Source organism: Dama dama, chromosome 14, assembly GCF_033118175.1.
Source record: "Dama dama isolate Ldn47 chromosome 14, ASM3311817v1, whole genome shotgun sequence".
In the NCBI taxonomy this organism is placed as follows: domain Eukaryota; kingdom Metazoa; phylum Chordata; class Mammalia; order Artiodactyla; family Cervidae; genus Dama; species Dama dama.
In genome coordinates, this window is record NC_083694.1 from 57,780,552 (window position 1) to 57,796,927 (window position 16,376).

Consider the following 16,376-nt stretch of genomic DNA (forward strand, 5'->3'; position numbering starts at 1 on the left):
ATAAATGGGTGCTGAATTTTGTCAAAGTCTTTTTCTGTGGCTATTGAGATTATCATATGGTTTTTATCTTTCAGTTTAATATGGTGTATCACCTTGATTGATTTGCATATATTGAAGAATCCTTGCATCACTGGAATAGACCCAGCTTGATCATGGTGTTTGAGCTTTTTGATGTATTGCTGAATTCTGTTTGCTGAAATTTTGTTGAGGATTTTTGCACTTGTGTTCATCAGTGATACTTTCCTGTAGTTTTCTTTTTTTGTGTTGTCTTTGGCTAGGAGAGGTATAACTCTCTTGCACATTGGAAGTGTTCTTTAAAACAGATGGAACATTAGACAGCATTTTATCAACACTTCTCAAAGCCTGTCTTTTCTTGTGAAATACTGATTCAGTGCAATAGGCTGCTTCATAGGTGTTCTGAGAACAAAGGAACACCCATGGTTCCACAAACCTGGGAAATGCTTTTAGAGTAAAACAGGCTTCTTTCTAACAGGACTTCAGTACTTTTAATATGCTGATATGGATTATTTAGGATGAGGATGAGGCTATAGTGTGATATTTTTCAAATTTATTTGACCACAGAATCAATTCTTCAATCAGCATGTTACATACAAATTCAGCAGAATACATATCAGGAAATGATTTTGCTCAGTTTTTTTATTTTGCAGTTGTTATGCTTTATTATGTTAGTGTCTCACCTAAGGTTACTAACTAGTTATTGGCAAAGCCTAGATTCTGACTTCTAGCTCATAAATCAAGTTTATGTTTTACTATAATATATTGTACAACTTAAGATATCATGATATATTAAATTATGAGTATAAACAATATGATTCAGTGTAAGTTTTAAAAATTATAATCTAATACTTGATTAGGTGAAATACAGGTAATTTTCTGTGGTTTTCAGTTTCTCTGATTCCTTCTCATAATGCCTTAAGAAAACCCATATATTTTACTTACCACAGCATCAACTTTAACTTAGTATCTTATCCCAAAGTTCTAAGATGTATACATTATGTTGCATATACTTCAGATCTGGTGGTGAAAAATAGTGCATGCTCACTTACTTCCTCAGTGTTGATGAAAAGAGTAGATGAAAGTGGTAATCATAGGGAAAAAATTATCTTAATTTAACTTTAAAACATATAAATATACTTTCATTTGGAAATCTTTTAAACTAGGGGCAGATGATTTCTTTGCATATAGGTCCCTTGAATGGAGTTTAGATCTTTCTTGCGTAGACCATTGTATTGTCTACGATTTCTAGTTTTTTGAAATGAACAATTTTTAAATTGTGTATTTTCAAAAATAATATATTAAGTGAATGAACTGTTTTTATTCTAGAAGAGTGCATCTTTATTATGGTAAAGTTAGAGATAACCAGTATTAACAGCTTGTTTCTAGCCTAGGAGTCATAAATAGATTTTAGATTGTAGAATCCTTTCTAATTGATGGACAGTCCTCTAGATTATTTGTATTTTTCTCCTCATTATGATATACTGACTAGCATATTTAATTCATTGTATACATCTTCACATAGCTTCTTGTGATAAATTGCTATGAGAAATTCCACCATTAAGGGCTTGGCTGGAAAATTATTTCTATGTATTTTTTGAGTTGTCCTTAAGAAAGGATATATGATTCCTTAAAAAACTAGGAATAAAGCTACCATACGACCTAGCAATTCCACTGCTGGTCATATACTGTGAGAAAACCATAAATGAAAAAGACACATGTATCCCAGTTCTTTGCAGCACTATTTACAATAGCTAGAATATGGAAGTAACCTAGATGTCCATTGACAGATGAATGGATAAAGATGTGGCGTGTACACACACACACACACACACACACACACACACACACACAGAGACAGGAATAGTATTCAGCCATAAAAAAGGAATGAATTTGAGCCAGTTCTAGTTAGGTGGTGGATTTAGAGAGTGAAGTAAATCAGAAAGAGAAAGAAATATCATATTATTGCACATAAATGGTATCTAGAAAAGTGATATTTATGAACCTATTTTTAGGGAAGGAATGGAGATGCAGATACTGAGAACAGACTTGTGGACACAGTGGAGAGAAGGCAGTGGGATGAATGGAAAAAGTAGCATCAACATAAGTACACTACCATGTGTAAAATAGATAGCTGGTGAGAAGTTGCTATATAACACAGTGATCGCAGCCAGGTGATCTGTGATGATCTAAAGGAGTAGGATGTGGAGTGGGGAGGGAAGCTCAAGTCCCTCTTGATAGCTCCACACTGTGAATGTACCTAATGGTACTGAACTAGACACTTGATATATGTATAACTATGGCTGATTTACATTGTTATATGGCAGACACTGTCATAATATTGTAAAGCAGTTTTCCTCCAATTAATAAATAAATTAAAAAACACACAAAGGATATATGAATTTGTACTCCCATGAAAATGGTGTATGAGGAGTATTTCATGTGTGTGCTGAATGACAGTCAGGGTTTCATTACTTCAAAAATATTTGCTAATCTGATATTGAAAAATGGCATCTCATTGATTTGCATTTCTTTGGTACTTGGGTTTAGTATTTCTCACATGGTAAGACTGTTCTCATTTTTCCTTTTCAAATCAAATTTTGATGAAAAATTGTTACTTTATTACTATCACTACAGAATAATGTAGCTTAATTTTAAAATTTATTTTTTGTGTGACAAACATAGTTAACATAAAATTTGCCATTTTAACCATTTTTAAGTGTACCGTTCAGTGGCGTTTAATTTATTCATACTGTTTACAACCAAATTTCACTACTATCCACCTCCAGAACTACTTCATCCTCCTGTACTGAAACTCTCTGTACCTATTAAACAGTGATTCCCTATTCCTCCCTTTCCAGCCCCTGGCAGCCCCCATTCTACTTTCTGTCTCTGTGGTTAAGTGTCTAGTTCAGTACCATTAGGTACATTCACAGTGTGGAGCTATCACCATTTCATTCATCTCCACAGCTGTTTCTTTATTCCAAACTGGAACTCTATGCTCACTAAATAATAGCTCTCATTCTCCCCTCTGCCGTTCTGTTTCTATGAATTTGCGTATTCTAGGTACCTTAGATAGGTATGTAATCATACAGTGTTTGTTCTTTTGTGACCAGATGGTTTATTTTACTCAGCATAATGTTTTCAGAGTTCATGCATGTTGTAACATGTGTGAAAATGTCCTTCTTTATTAAGACTGAATAATATTTCATTGTATGTATGTACCAGTTTTGTTTACGCAGTCATTGTTGAAGGACATTTGAGTTGCTTCTACCTTTTGGCTATTGTGAATAATGCTGCTATGAACATGGGAGTGCAGCATAATTTTTTTTTTTACTTTTTCCATTGTCTTTTGATCTTTAACCATGTTAAAAACCAGATTAAAAAAAAAATTAGCTGCCATTAAAATGTGTACACAGTTCTTCTTTTGTGCTTCTTCTTTTTTTAACATAGCATGCATTTTTCTGTGCTGCTATTGAAGCATATCATCAAGATGAACAATGCCCTAGACTTAGAATCATGAAGCCTGGGTTTATGTCCTATTTCTACTATCAACCATGATTCCTTAAGTTATTTAGCCTCATAGATGTCTAGTTACTGCATCAACAAATTAAGCATACAGTACCCACTTCATAAGGTGTTTAAGAGCAATAAGGTAATAATGTATGTGTTCAAATTACAAAAAGCTGTTTCTGTATTCAAGTTACTATTATCTATGTAATTTAGACAATTCTATTGCTGGTAAAGGAGGTTGAAATTTTTTAAATTATAAAGTTATGCATTGAATGTCATGTACAACTGTACAACTTTTGTTTCAACATTGTCTCCTTAAGATACCCATATAAGTAAAATTATTTTGAGTCAGAGAATAATTGTTCAGAGAATATGAACAGTTTTATAAATCTGGGTGTGTAGTTCTTAGCGTAGAGTTTTTCAAAAGGATTATGTAGTTTAGTTGGCAGTTGATAACCTTTTTCTCTCACCTCTGGGTTTTATCCTTAAAAAATTTGGGGATGGTTACTTTTTTATGGGGATAGAGTAGTACTTCATTCTTGTTTAATATGCTTGTCTTTTTTTTTTAACCATTTGATTTAAAAAGAGTTTATTTTTTAATAGCAAGTAGGAGATATTAATGGAAGAAACGTCGCTTGCCTTATATGGAAGTGAAGAATGAACTGTTTTAAAGTCCATTTTAAGATACTCTGCTTTGTGCTTTTTGTTATTTTATTGAAATCTAGGTGTTAGTTATCTCTTAGTAGCTTCTAATACTGGGAATCAGTTTTATAAGAAATTTACTTTACAGGGCTAGATTCACTCACTGGAAATGTTCAGAACTCACTTGTTGATGAAGAAAAAGTACACTCTGGTTCAGAACATGGCTCTCATCAAGGAAAGAAATCTGGAACCAGTAGCAAACTTTCTGTGAAAGATTATGAGCAGGCCCTTGATACAGATAGCACTTTGGAAGAACTTTCTGGGCATTCTTTGAGGTAAAGTAATGCATATTTTATACTGTAATTTGTATGTCATTAAAGTTACAATATCATTGATGTTCAGAGAATTCACTTAATAAATTTATATATATTTTTATAGTTTTGTTCATAGCTCTAGTCTTTATATTATAGAATATACTCATCTCTCACCTAAACTATTATAGCTACTGCCACAGGAATTCTTTGCCTCTGGCGCAATCTACCTTTCTATCCAAACAAAATTTTCACAGTTGTTTTCTTCACTCAGTCACTTGACCAAGCAACTACTCTCCTTAGGATACTCTGGAGCTCACAGTTACCCCACAGATCAACGCTTAGAGCTTAACTTTATTTGAAGTGTTATCACTAGGCTACCAAAGACTATCTTGCTTCCTTTGTTTATGCATTTTTTTCTTCTCAACTGTATCCTTCCAATCTTTAAACATAACCACTTAGTACCCTTTTGGTATCATTGTTTATTTGTACCTCTGAACTTTTCGCTTATGCTCAACTTATTAGACAATTAGATTTTGAAATCTCACTCTTAAATTGATTGTGTAACTTGCACACTGTAATATCATATATTATGCACTTAGCCTATTGCTTACAAATAACTATTGCTTCATGTACAATTCCTGCTCTGTCTCCATGACTTTTATCTGCTACACTGGTTTTGTTCTTCGGGAAATTTAAGCTCTGAGAAGGCATGGATTTGTTTTTTTACTTTAAAACTGTGTGCTTTTTCCAATACAGTGTTACACACAGACAATCATTTTTAGTGCTTTCATGTTGCAGATAATGCCATATTATTAATACCATTGTTCCTGTGTCTAAAGTTGAATTTTAATTTCTTTGTCAATGATTTTGGAATTCAGAAAACTTTACCTTTCCTTAAGAGATTCCTGATGATATAACTGGCAAAATCCACAAAGTTAAACATTTCTAAACAAACTCCAGAGCCAAATAAGTTGATAAATGCCCCATACTATAGTGTAGACCCCCTACTTCCCCACCTATGGAGATTGACAGTGGATAAAATGATTCAAGGATTTGATACAAAGGAGTCCAGATATTTTAAAAAATTATTTAACTTATATTGTCTTATTTGGCTATAGACACTTTCTGTGTCCACATTCTTTTCCTTTGTTTCTTTTTTATATTTTAGAAAACTTATTAATATCATTGGAAACAGCTAGTCTAGGTAAGTCTCTGCAGAGCAAATATGAATTCATCTTGTAAATCCGTATGGTGAGATTTATCTTATGAGTCAGTTCAGTTCAGTCGCTCAGTCGTGTCGGACTCTTTGCGACCCCATGAATCACAGCATGCCCATCCCCAACTCCTGGAGTTTACCCAAACTCATGTCCGTTGAGTTGGTGATGCCATCTAACCATCTCATACTCTGTCGTTCCCTTCTCCTCCGGCCCTCAATCTTTCCCAGCATAAGAGTCTTTTCAAATGAGTCAGCTCTTCACATCAGGTGGCCAAAGTACTGGAGTTTCAGCTTCAACATCAGTCCTTCCAGTGAACATTCAGGACTGATTTCCTTTAGGATGGACTTGTTGGATCTCCTTGAAGTCCGAGGGACTCTCAAGAGTCTTCTACAACACCACAGTTCAAAAGCATCAATTCTTTGGCACTCAGCTTTCTTTGTAGTCCAACTCTCCCATCCATACATGACTACTGGAAAAACCATAGCCTTGACTAGATGGACCTTTGTTGACAAAGTAATGTCTCTCCTTTTTAATATACTGTCTAGGTTGGTCATAACTTTTCTTCCAAGGGGTAAGTGTCTTTTAATTTCATGGCTGCAGTCACCATCTGCAGTGATTTTGGAGCCCCAAAAAATAAAGTCTGCCACTGTTTCCCCCATCTGTTTGCCATGAAGTGATGGGACCGGATGCCATCATCTTTGTTTTCTGAATGTTGAGCTTTAAGCCAACTTTTTCCCTCTCCTCTTATGAGTACTTTGTTTTAATGTTGTGTTGGAATTCTTTCAGGGAAATCTATTAGGAGACAGAAGTAATGATAATTCTTTCTATGTTCTGTAAATTGTCAGACTGTTAAAAACAGTATTTCTCTAAACTTCAGAAAATTAAAGGTTACTGGAAGCTAGTGAGTGCCTGTGAAGACTACTGTTACTCAAATTTAAATGCTGGTATAAGAGAAATTTTTACCTTTGAAAACCATGTCATAGTTTTATTAAAGCTAGAAGTAAGCTTGCTTTAGTATGTTGAAATATGCTAACTGCTAACATGCTTTGTAGGATATTTGAGTCAGTAAATAAATCTTTAGTTCAAAGCAGCATGCTTCTTGTTATCAGAAACAGTACTTTTAATGAGCTTAATTTGTCATAGAGGGGCTTGACCTGTGCCTTGTGTTGAATTAAATGCTTTTAGTTGTTTTAATAAAACTGCTATGAGAGGTTACTTCTTAGAAAGTTCAGGAAAGAACTATAGCATTAAAAAGTGGACAGAAACAAATGGACATATATAAACTATTTAGAGATGGTTAGTATGAAACTTTCTGCTGTGACTTTTTGGTTAATAAAAGTAATAACAAAAGTAGTTTTTGTCATTTAAATTTTTTAACACAAAATGATATTCTCTTTCAGAGACATATTTTGTGGTATTTTTATGAAATAGGCTTTACCTTGCTTTTTTTTATATGTTTGTAGTTTTATTGCTATATAAGATCTTAGTATTCTAGAGGATTTTGCCTGCTACTACAATAAGTGATTCATAGTAAATTACATTGTAGAGGAAGGAGTTTAGTCCCAATTTAATCAAAAGACTCCTTTTTCATGTTATTTTGAGCAGGGCTTGTCCCTAGCTTGTTCCCCGCTGTAAATCTAGCAATAAAAGGAGTACTCATAGTCATTCATTCAGTGTAGCAACTCTGTTAAATGAATAAATCACAGCTTTTTATCACAGCTTTTTAAAGCTAATGTTAATAAGTTTTGCATGTTGTTCTTATTGTTTAGCTGGTTTTTGAAGTAGATTTCCTGTCTCTAATGTCTTTATGAAATAAAACTTGTAGTGTCTCATCAGATAAGGGAAGATCTCAGAAAACTCCACCTTCTCCCATATCTCCAAGTTCTCAGAAACTGTTGCAGTTTGACCTTCCAGGAACTTCATTAGAAAGATCTAAATCCTCAGTAGTAGTGACTCCAACAGGATTTAAGCCAAATGCAACTTTTGCTGATGTGAACCTGGCTGCCAGCAGAATGACGACAGAGATGGCCTCAACACCAGGCAAGTAGATCCATGCAGCTGTAATTTAAAAAATAGGATATGAATTTATTTCTAAAAATTTATTTCAGTTAAACCATAGAGAAATGTTACTTCAAGCGAATGCGATTACTATTTGAAGTATTAAACAAAAATTGTGCCAGAAAATAAATATTGAAAAGCACAGGAGATTCAATAGTGGTGACTTTTCCCATATTGTCAGCGTCAGTCAAAAGACACTTGAAAAATGTGTCCTGTGTTATGTGTTGTGTACACTGGCGTGGTTTATGCATACGTTCACATGCATACACACTCAAAAGAAGTAACTAGTAGAATACTATGTACTAGAACGTCACTGTCTTTCCTACAAAGGATAGCAGACTTGTTTTTGGACCTTAAAATAAGAAATGAATTTTAGAAATCAGATGTAATTTCACTCGAACTTTTATATATGACAATTACATGCCTTCCAGGTTCTAAGCGCTTTTCTCCTGCTGGCCTCCAGCATCGGATGGCAGCAGAACTCAGTTACTTGAGTGCCATTGAGGAGTCGGTGCGTCAGCTATCAGATGTAGAAAGAGTTAGAGGAGTTTCACTTGCGCAACAGGAGAGCGTGTCTCTGGCTCAGATCATAAAGGTATTTGTGGAATTTTCTTTAGCTTTCTGTGTTTTTTTTCTCTTTTCTTTGCTATTTAAAATGATCTTAATGATGAGTTAAAAAAGAAAACACAAAACTTCTAACTGCTAAGTAGAAAAAATAGTCTTGTCACACAGTACGTATAAATAATCTTGAGAAAAACTGTCATATGGTAAGAAGATAATTAAACATGCAGTATTTGGCAACAGAATAGTAATACAGTCGTTCTCTTTCAAATACTTCATTTTCCACATTCTTTACCTTTTTTTGTTACAGTGTGAAAATTAGCTTATCAAAAATTTTCAATATTTTTTCTTTTTGTGTGACAAGTCAGAAATGACTTTGGTTTGGTTTTGTTTTTTAATACTTTATTTGTACTGAAAAGTTTCTGTGATCTAAGTGTTTGGTAGTGTCAGGTTAATAGGACTTTTCCTTAAGGAAGCTAACAAAAATCTTAGTGTTCCTTGGTGGAGATGCTTATTGGTATCTTTAAAAACAAGAAAAAAAAACCTGAGATAACATTTGCATATAATAAAATACACAGATTTTAAGTGTATAATTTGATGAATTTTGAGCATGTAACAACCACCTTAATCAAAATGTATTACACTTTTATCACTCCAGAAGGTTCACCCAGGCCCCTTTTCAGTTAATCTCACCACCCAGAGGCAGGTAGTATTCTGATTCATATCACCATAGTTTATTTGTGCCCGTTCTAGAACTTCATAAAATGGAAATATAGTTTGTAATGTGTTGTGTTTAGCTTATTTTATGCAGCATAACATTTTTAAGATTGATCCATTTTGTTGCATCTATGGTGCTTTTGGGTGTTTTGCTGAGTAACATTCCACTGATGATTATATCACAATTCATTTACCCATTCTCTTGTTGGTGTACATTTGTATTATTTCCAGCTTTTGGCTATCATAAATATTCCTGCTATAAAATTATTTTTTTCAATTCTCTGTGTATGATACAAAAGTTTACTTTTCTTGCTTAAATACCTAGGAGTGTAATTGCTTGGGTTAAGTATATATTTATGAGAAAATGACATTCTTTTTTCCAAAATAATGGTAACATCTTATGCTCTGATGGCAGTATATGAGAGTTCTAGTTGTATTGTTTCTTTGCTGTCGTTGTGTATTCTAGTCATTCTACCTCACACAGTGAGGTAGTATCTCATTGTGGTTTTTAATTTGCATTTCTTTTATGACTGATGAAATTGATCTTTTGGCATATTTATGATTAATCTTGTATCTACTTTTGTGAATATGTGTTCAGATCATTTGCTTCTTTCATAATTGGGATATTTGTCTTTTAATTATTGAGTTGTAGGAGTTCTTTATATATTCTAAAACAAATCCTTTTCAGATATATCTCAAATATTGCTTTCCATCCTAGACTTGGTGCTTCCCTGATAGCTCAGTTGGTAAAGAATCTGCCTGCACTGCAGGAGACCCCAGTTCTATTCCTGGGTCACAAAGATCCACTGGAGAAAGGGATAGGCTACCCACCCCAGTATTCTGGGGCTTCCCTTGTGGCTCAGCTGGTAAAGAATCTGCCTGCAATGCGGGAGACCTGGGTTTGATCCCTGGGTTGGGAAGATCCCCTGGAGAAGGGCAAGGCAACCCACTCCAGTATTCTGGCCTAGAGAATTCTGTGGACTGTATTGTCCATGGGGTCCCAAAGAGTTGGACGTGACTGAGTGACTTTCACTTTCACTCATATCCTGGCCTTGCCTTTCATTTTTTTTAAATTTTATTTTATTTTATTTTATTTTATTTTTTATTAGTTGGAGGCTAATTACTTCACAACATTTCAGTGGGTTTTGTCATACATTGATATGAATCAGCCATAGATTTACACGTATTCCCCATCCCGATCCCCCCTCCCACCTCCCTCTCCACCCGATTCCTCTGGGTCTTCCCAGTGCACCAGGCCCGAGCACTTGTCTCATGCATCCCACCTGGGCTGGTGATCTGTTTCACCATAGATAGTATACATGCTGTTCTTTTGAAATAGCCTTTCATTTTTTTAAACTCTGTTTTTTGAAGAGCAGAAGATTTTAATTTTGATGAAGTCTAGTTTTTAATTTTTTTCTTTTATGGGTAGTGCTGTTTGTATTCTAAGAAATCTTTGCTTACCCTAAGATATTAAGATACTCTAACAAAGATATTCTTTTATGTTTTTCCTCAAAACTTTATAGTTTTGGCCTTTATATTTAAGTGTGTGAGCTATTTCAAGTTAATTAAGAATTGTGAGGAACAGGTCAAAGTTAATCCTTCCCCCCCCCATTCAGATGTTTGGTTGTACTAGCACCATTTTCTTAAATCACCTTGAGACCTTTATCAACAATTAAGTAATCATATATGTGTTGGTCTACTTTTGCATTCTGTTCTTTTCCATTGATGTATTTGTCTAGTACCATACTATTTTACAATAACTATAGAGTCGGTCTTTTTTCTTCTTTATTTTTTCAGTTAAATTTTTTTATTGGGATATAGCTGATTTACAGTGTTCTGTTAGTTTCAGGTGTACAGTGAAGTGAATCAGTTACACATATGCATATATCCACTCTTTCTTATGTTCTTTTCCTGTTTAGGCCATTACAGTTTTTTGAGTACAGTTCCCTGCTCTATGCAGTGGGTCTTTATTAGTTATTTAATTATCTATTTTATATATAGTAGTGTGTATATGTTAATCCCAATCTCTAAATTTATCCCTCCCTGCCATAGTGGGTCTTGAAATCAGGCTGTAATTACTCCAGTTTTGTTCTTTCCCACGATGTTTCAACTATTCTTTGTTTTTTCTGTCTAGCTTCTAGAATCAGTTTGTCAGTTTCTACCAAAATTTTTTAAAAGCCTGGTGTAATTTTGATTTGAATGACATTGAATCTACGGATCAGTTTGGGAAGAATTCACATCTTAACAATATTGCATCTTCTAGTTCATGAATATATTATCTTTCTCTGTTTAGGTTTCTTAGATATTTCTCTCAACTGTAATTTTCAGTGTAGAGATGTTACACTTTTTAAAAGTTATTCTTAAATTTTATGTCTTTTGACAATAAATCTTTTTTTTTTTCCAATTTCATTTTCTAGTTCATCTTAAAATATCTATAGATAGTTTTTTTGAATGGAACTATTCAGCCTTCCTTCACACCTCCCAATAAATAAGAACAGTGCTGTCCATTCATTGTGACAGTAGAAGCTCTCCAGACACTTCAAAATGCTCACTGGTGGACAGTGGAGAGGAGCTAGTTCCAACTTTGTTAAAAATCACTGGATTGAGAAATGGCCCTTTTGCAGCTGCCATCTTTTCCTTGAAATCTGAACCACTGATACTATGTACTATTTTAGGAATTTATTATATCTCTGGGTTTCCACATATGGCCAGCGCATTGTATGACTTCATATATAACCTTACCACCTTTAGAGAACCTATATTATTTAGCACCACTCTAGAAGAGATGATAATATATAAATTTATAGATAACATCATATGGAATAATTGTAAGAAAGTTAAAAAGGAGACCTTTGGGGGCAACGTTCCTTCAAAGTCAAAGGAGTCATAAAATTGTGACTTATGAAGCATTATTTTTATTTTTACATGTAGGATGTTTTAATGTCCTCCAAAGAGCTGCCTCCATTTATTTTAAACCAGCTTTTTGATATCAGTTCTTAGTTCTGTATGCCTTAGAAATTTTTTTCTATTATATTATTTGACACACAGTAGGTGGTCACTAAATACTTTAGATAAATAATAAATGGTTGATGTCTATGCTATTTACTCTGTTTCCTTAAGGCTCTGATGGGTTGCTTCAAAAGATTTGTGTTAGGAAAACAGCTTTCCATTTAATATAATTTCTGCATTAAAATAGTTTAGTATCTTAGAATTAATAGTTGATCATTTCTTTATTTCTGAAGGCACAGCAACAACGCCATGAAAGAGACTTGGCCCTTTTGAAGCTGAAGGCTGAACAAGAGGCTCTGGAATGTCAGAGACAATTAGAAGAAACCCGAAGCAAAGCAGCTCAGGTAGCTTCTTTTGCAAATTTCTGTCCTTGAAATCACTTTAGATTTCTTTTAATTTTATAGGAGGAAAAAGGAAATATGTAAATAATAATGTTTTAGTACATTATCCCATGAGTTAATTTTATGTCATTTGACTCTAATAGCCACCTTGTGAAATTAAGTAGTCAGGTCAAGAGTTATCCTCAATTTTAGAGAAATGGAAACTGAAGTACATGGTAGTTACTTGTCTACTGACACATCAGCTTGTAAACAGTGGAGTTAAGACTTAAACCTCAGCAGTGATTTTAAGATTCCAGATTTTAAACTCTAAATTTTAAGACATGAAATCCAGATAGTAGTCAAAGTTTGCTTTTTTTTTACCCCCCACAAGGCAATTGATCCATGAAACTGATTTACATGTTAACACTGATTTGGATAGTATGAGATTAGACATAAAGTAAGTTATCTTTCCCCCACTTTTATTAACAGGTCCATGCGGAATCATTGCAACAGGTGGTTAAGTCACAACGGGATATGACTGAAGTCCTGCAGGAAGCAACATGTAAAATAGCCACTCAGCAAACAGAGACTGCTCGTCTGACCACAAATGCAGCACGCCACATCTGTGAGGTAAGAGCCACTGACAGCACTTTTCCTTTAGGTCTTTTTAGTCAGCCTGAGTACCTTTGGTTTTAGCAGTAATGGGTCTCTAACATCTAGCAAATGCATGCTTTTAGTAAGTGACCTCATACGAACAGTTGACTCATTGGAAAAGACCCTGATGCTGGGAGGGATTGGGGGCAGGAGAAAAAGGGGACAACAGAGGATGAGATGGTTGGATGGCATCACTGACTCGGTGGGCATGAGTTTGAGTAAACTCCGGGAGTTTGTGATGGACAGGGATGCCTGGCGTGCTGCGATTCATGGGGTCGCAAAGAGTTGGACACGACTGAGCAACTGAACTGAACTGAACTGAACTGAGTAAGTGACTTTCAGTGAGGGCCATACCCTGTTGAAATGAGGCATCATTTATTGTAATGTGTTGTCCAAGTGAATGATACAGGGGCAAAAGATGCAAAAGAACTCTATATTTTTTCCCCTGAGTAATCTTTTTAAAAAGAGTGTATAATTTATACTAATATATGTTTACAATAACATGTATCCCTTTTAAGTATACAGTTTTATGATTTTTGACAAATACGTAGGTATAGGCATCTATGTATATTTCTTATTTATTTATTTATGACTGTACTGGGTCTTTGTTACTCTGTGCGGGCTTTTTTCTATTTGTAGTGGATAGGAGCTACTCTATAGTTGCGGTGCATGGGCTTCTCATTGCAGTGGCTTCTCTTGTTGATGAGCACAGGTTCCAGGTGCGCAGGCTGCATTGGTTGTGTCACATGGATTCAGTAGTTGTTACTCCTGGGCTTTAGAACACAGGCTCAGTACCTGTGGCACACAGGTTTAGTTGCTCCATGGCATGTGGAATCTTCCTGGACCAAAGATCGAACCTGTGTCTCTTGCATTGGCAGGCAAATTCTTTACCACCGAGCCCCAGGGAAGTCCTAGGTATATTTCTTTATCATAGCTCTCTGTCCCTATAAACACCACTATAATCAAGAAATATCCAGCACTCTTAAAAGTTCACTCGTGCTACTTTGCAGTCAGTCCCCAATCTCAGTCCCAGGGAGCCCCACATCTGTTTTGTATGTAGATGTTTCATTATTATCCAGAGTGATATTAGTGTCTTTTTTTTTTTCTTAATTGTACCAAGGATAAAGCCAGAAATAGTTATACTGCTGTCTCTGTATAGGATATCATGATCTATACTATAAAGTTTCAATTTATTTTAGCAGTTACTATTTAGGACTGTTTGTGAAATGATTCTGTTATTAAAAAGCCATGAACCTGCTACATGCTGGGTACATGGGGTTGTGTAAATAAGTATAGAGTCTCTTTTCTCAAGAAATTTTAGGTTATAATTAACAAAGATTTTAAAGACACTTCAGTTTGTCAAAGCAATGATGGAATTAACACCAAATGAATAATATATGACAGTAATGGCTAAGAATAGGGAAAATGTACTTCACATTATTGGTGAAGTTAGAAAATTCTAATTGAGTTTGCTTCTTGAAGAAAGATTTAATTTTTGGTTTTAGTCAGTTCAGCCGCTCAGTTGTGTCCAACTCTTTGCGACCCCATCCATGGAGTATAGCACGCCAGGCTTCCATGTCCATCACCAATTCTGGATCTTGCTCAAACTCATATCCATTGAGTCGGTGATGCCATCCAACCATGTCATCCTCTGTCATCCCCTTCTCCTCTTCCCTTCAATCTTTCCCAGCATCAGGGTCTTTTCTAATGAGTTGGTTCTTCCCATCAGGTGGCCAAAGTATTGGAGCTTCAGCATCAGTCCTTCTAATGAATATTCAGGACTGATTTCCTTTAGATTGACTGGTTTGATCTTGTAGTCCAAGGAATTCTCAAGGGGCTTTTCCAAACCATCATTTAGAAGCATCAATACTTCGGCACTCAACCTTCTTCAACTCTCACGTCTGTACATGACTGCTGAGAAAACCATAGCTTAGATTAGACAGACCTTTGTTGGCAAAATAATGTATCTGCTTTTTGATATGCTGTCTAGGTTTGTCATAGCTTTCCATCTAGGGAGCAAGCGTCTTTTAATTTCATAACTGCAGTCACCAACAACAGTGATTTCAGAACACAAAAAAATAAAGTCTCTCACAGTTTCCATTATTTCCCCATTTACTTGCCATGAAGTGATGGGACCAGATGCCATGATCTTAGTTTCTTGAATGTTGGGTCTTAAGCCAACTTTTTCACTCTCCTCTTTCACTTTCATCAAGAGGCTCTTTAGTTTCTCTTCACTTTCCACCATAATAGTGGTGTCATCTGCATATCTGAGGTTATTGATATTTCCCCTGGCAGTCTTGATTTCAGCTTGTGCTTTATTCATCCCGGCATTTCGCGTGATGTATTCTACATAAATTAAAGAAGCAGTGTGACAATATATAGTCTTGATGTACTCCTTTCCCAATTTGGAACAAATCTGTTGTTCCATGTCCAGTTCTAACTGTTGCTTCTTGACCTGCATGTAGATTTCTCAGGAGGCAGGTCAGGTGGTCTGGTATTCCCATCTCTTGAAGAATTTTCCAGTTTGTTGTGATCCACACAGTCAAAGGCTTTGGCATAGTCAATAAAGCAGAAGTACATGTTTTTCTAGAACTCTCTTGCTTTTTCGATGATCCAGCTGATATTGGCAATTTGATCTCTGGTTCCTCTGCCTTTTCTACATCCAACTTGAACATCTGGAAGTTCTCGGTTTATGTACTTTTGAAACCTAGCTTGGAGAATTGTGAGCATTACTTTGCTAGCATGTGAGATAAGTGCAATTGTGCGGTAGTTTGAACATTCTTTGGTATTGCCTTACTTTGGGATTGGAATGAAAACTGACCTTTTCCAGTCCTATGGCCACTGCTGAGTTTTCCAGTTTTGCTGGTATATATTGAGTGCAGCACTTTCACAGCATCATATTTTAGGATTTGAAATAGCTTAACTGAAATTCCATCACCTCCACTAGCTTTGTTCATAGTGATGCTTCTTAAGGCCCACTTGACTTCAGGATGTCTGGCTGTAGGTGAGAGATCACACCATCGTGGTTATCTGAGTGATTAAGATCATTTTTGTATAGTTCTTCTGTGTATTCTTGCCACCTTTTCTTAATGTCTTCTGCTTTTAATTTTTTTGTTTGTTTGTAGTGGCTTATTTTAGACTTGAAGACTTTCTGCTTAGTAACTCATAGATTATTATAGTTAGTTTAAACCTTAGAAATCCTGTGATCTCCCTCTATTTATTTTATAAAGACGTTGAAACCAAGAATCTAAATGACTTGCCCACAGTATGTTACCTATTATGGCAGAATTTGCTTGCTTTCCATACAGTGATCTTTCCAAGACACTCTACTGTCTCTCAGTTCTTCTGTGACGTTA

At 35.2% G+C, this 16,376-nt stretch overlaps 1 protein-coding gene across 3 annotated transcripts in view; it reads left to right on the top strand.

Annotated features, from left to right (window-relative positions):
* Positions 1–16,376, top strand: part of CEP350 (centrosomal protein 350) — a 155,339-nt gene that overhangs the window by 64,754 nt on the left and 74,209 nt on the right. For all 3 annotated transcript variants that reach the window (XM_061160842.1, XM_061160844.1, XM_061160843.1), the window contains 5 exons: positions 4,319–4,505; positions 7,527–7,741; positions 8,191–8,354; positions 12,280–12,390; positions 12,856–12,996. In XM_061160842.1, coding sequence (XP_061016825.1) covers positions 4,319–4,505; positions 7,527–7,741; positions 8,191–8,354; positions 12,280–12,390; positions 12,856–12,996 — 818 coding nt within the window. The remainder of the gene's footprint in view (positions 1–4,318; positions 4,506–7,526; positions 7,742–8,190; positions 8,355–12,279; positions 12,391–12,855; positions 12,997–16,376) is intronic.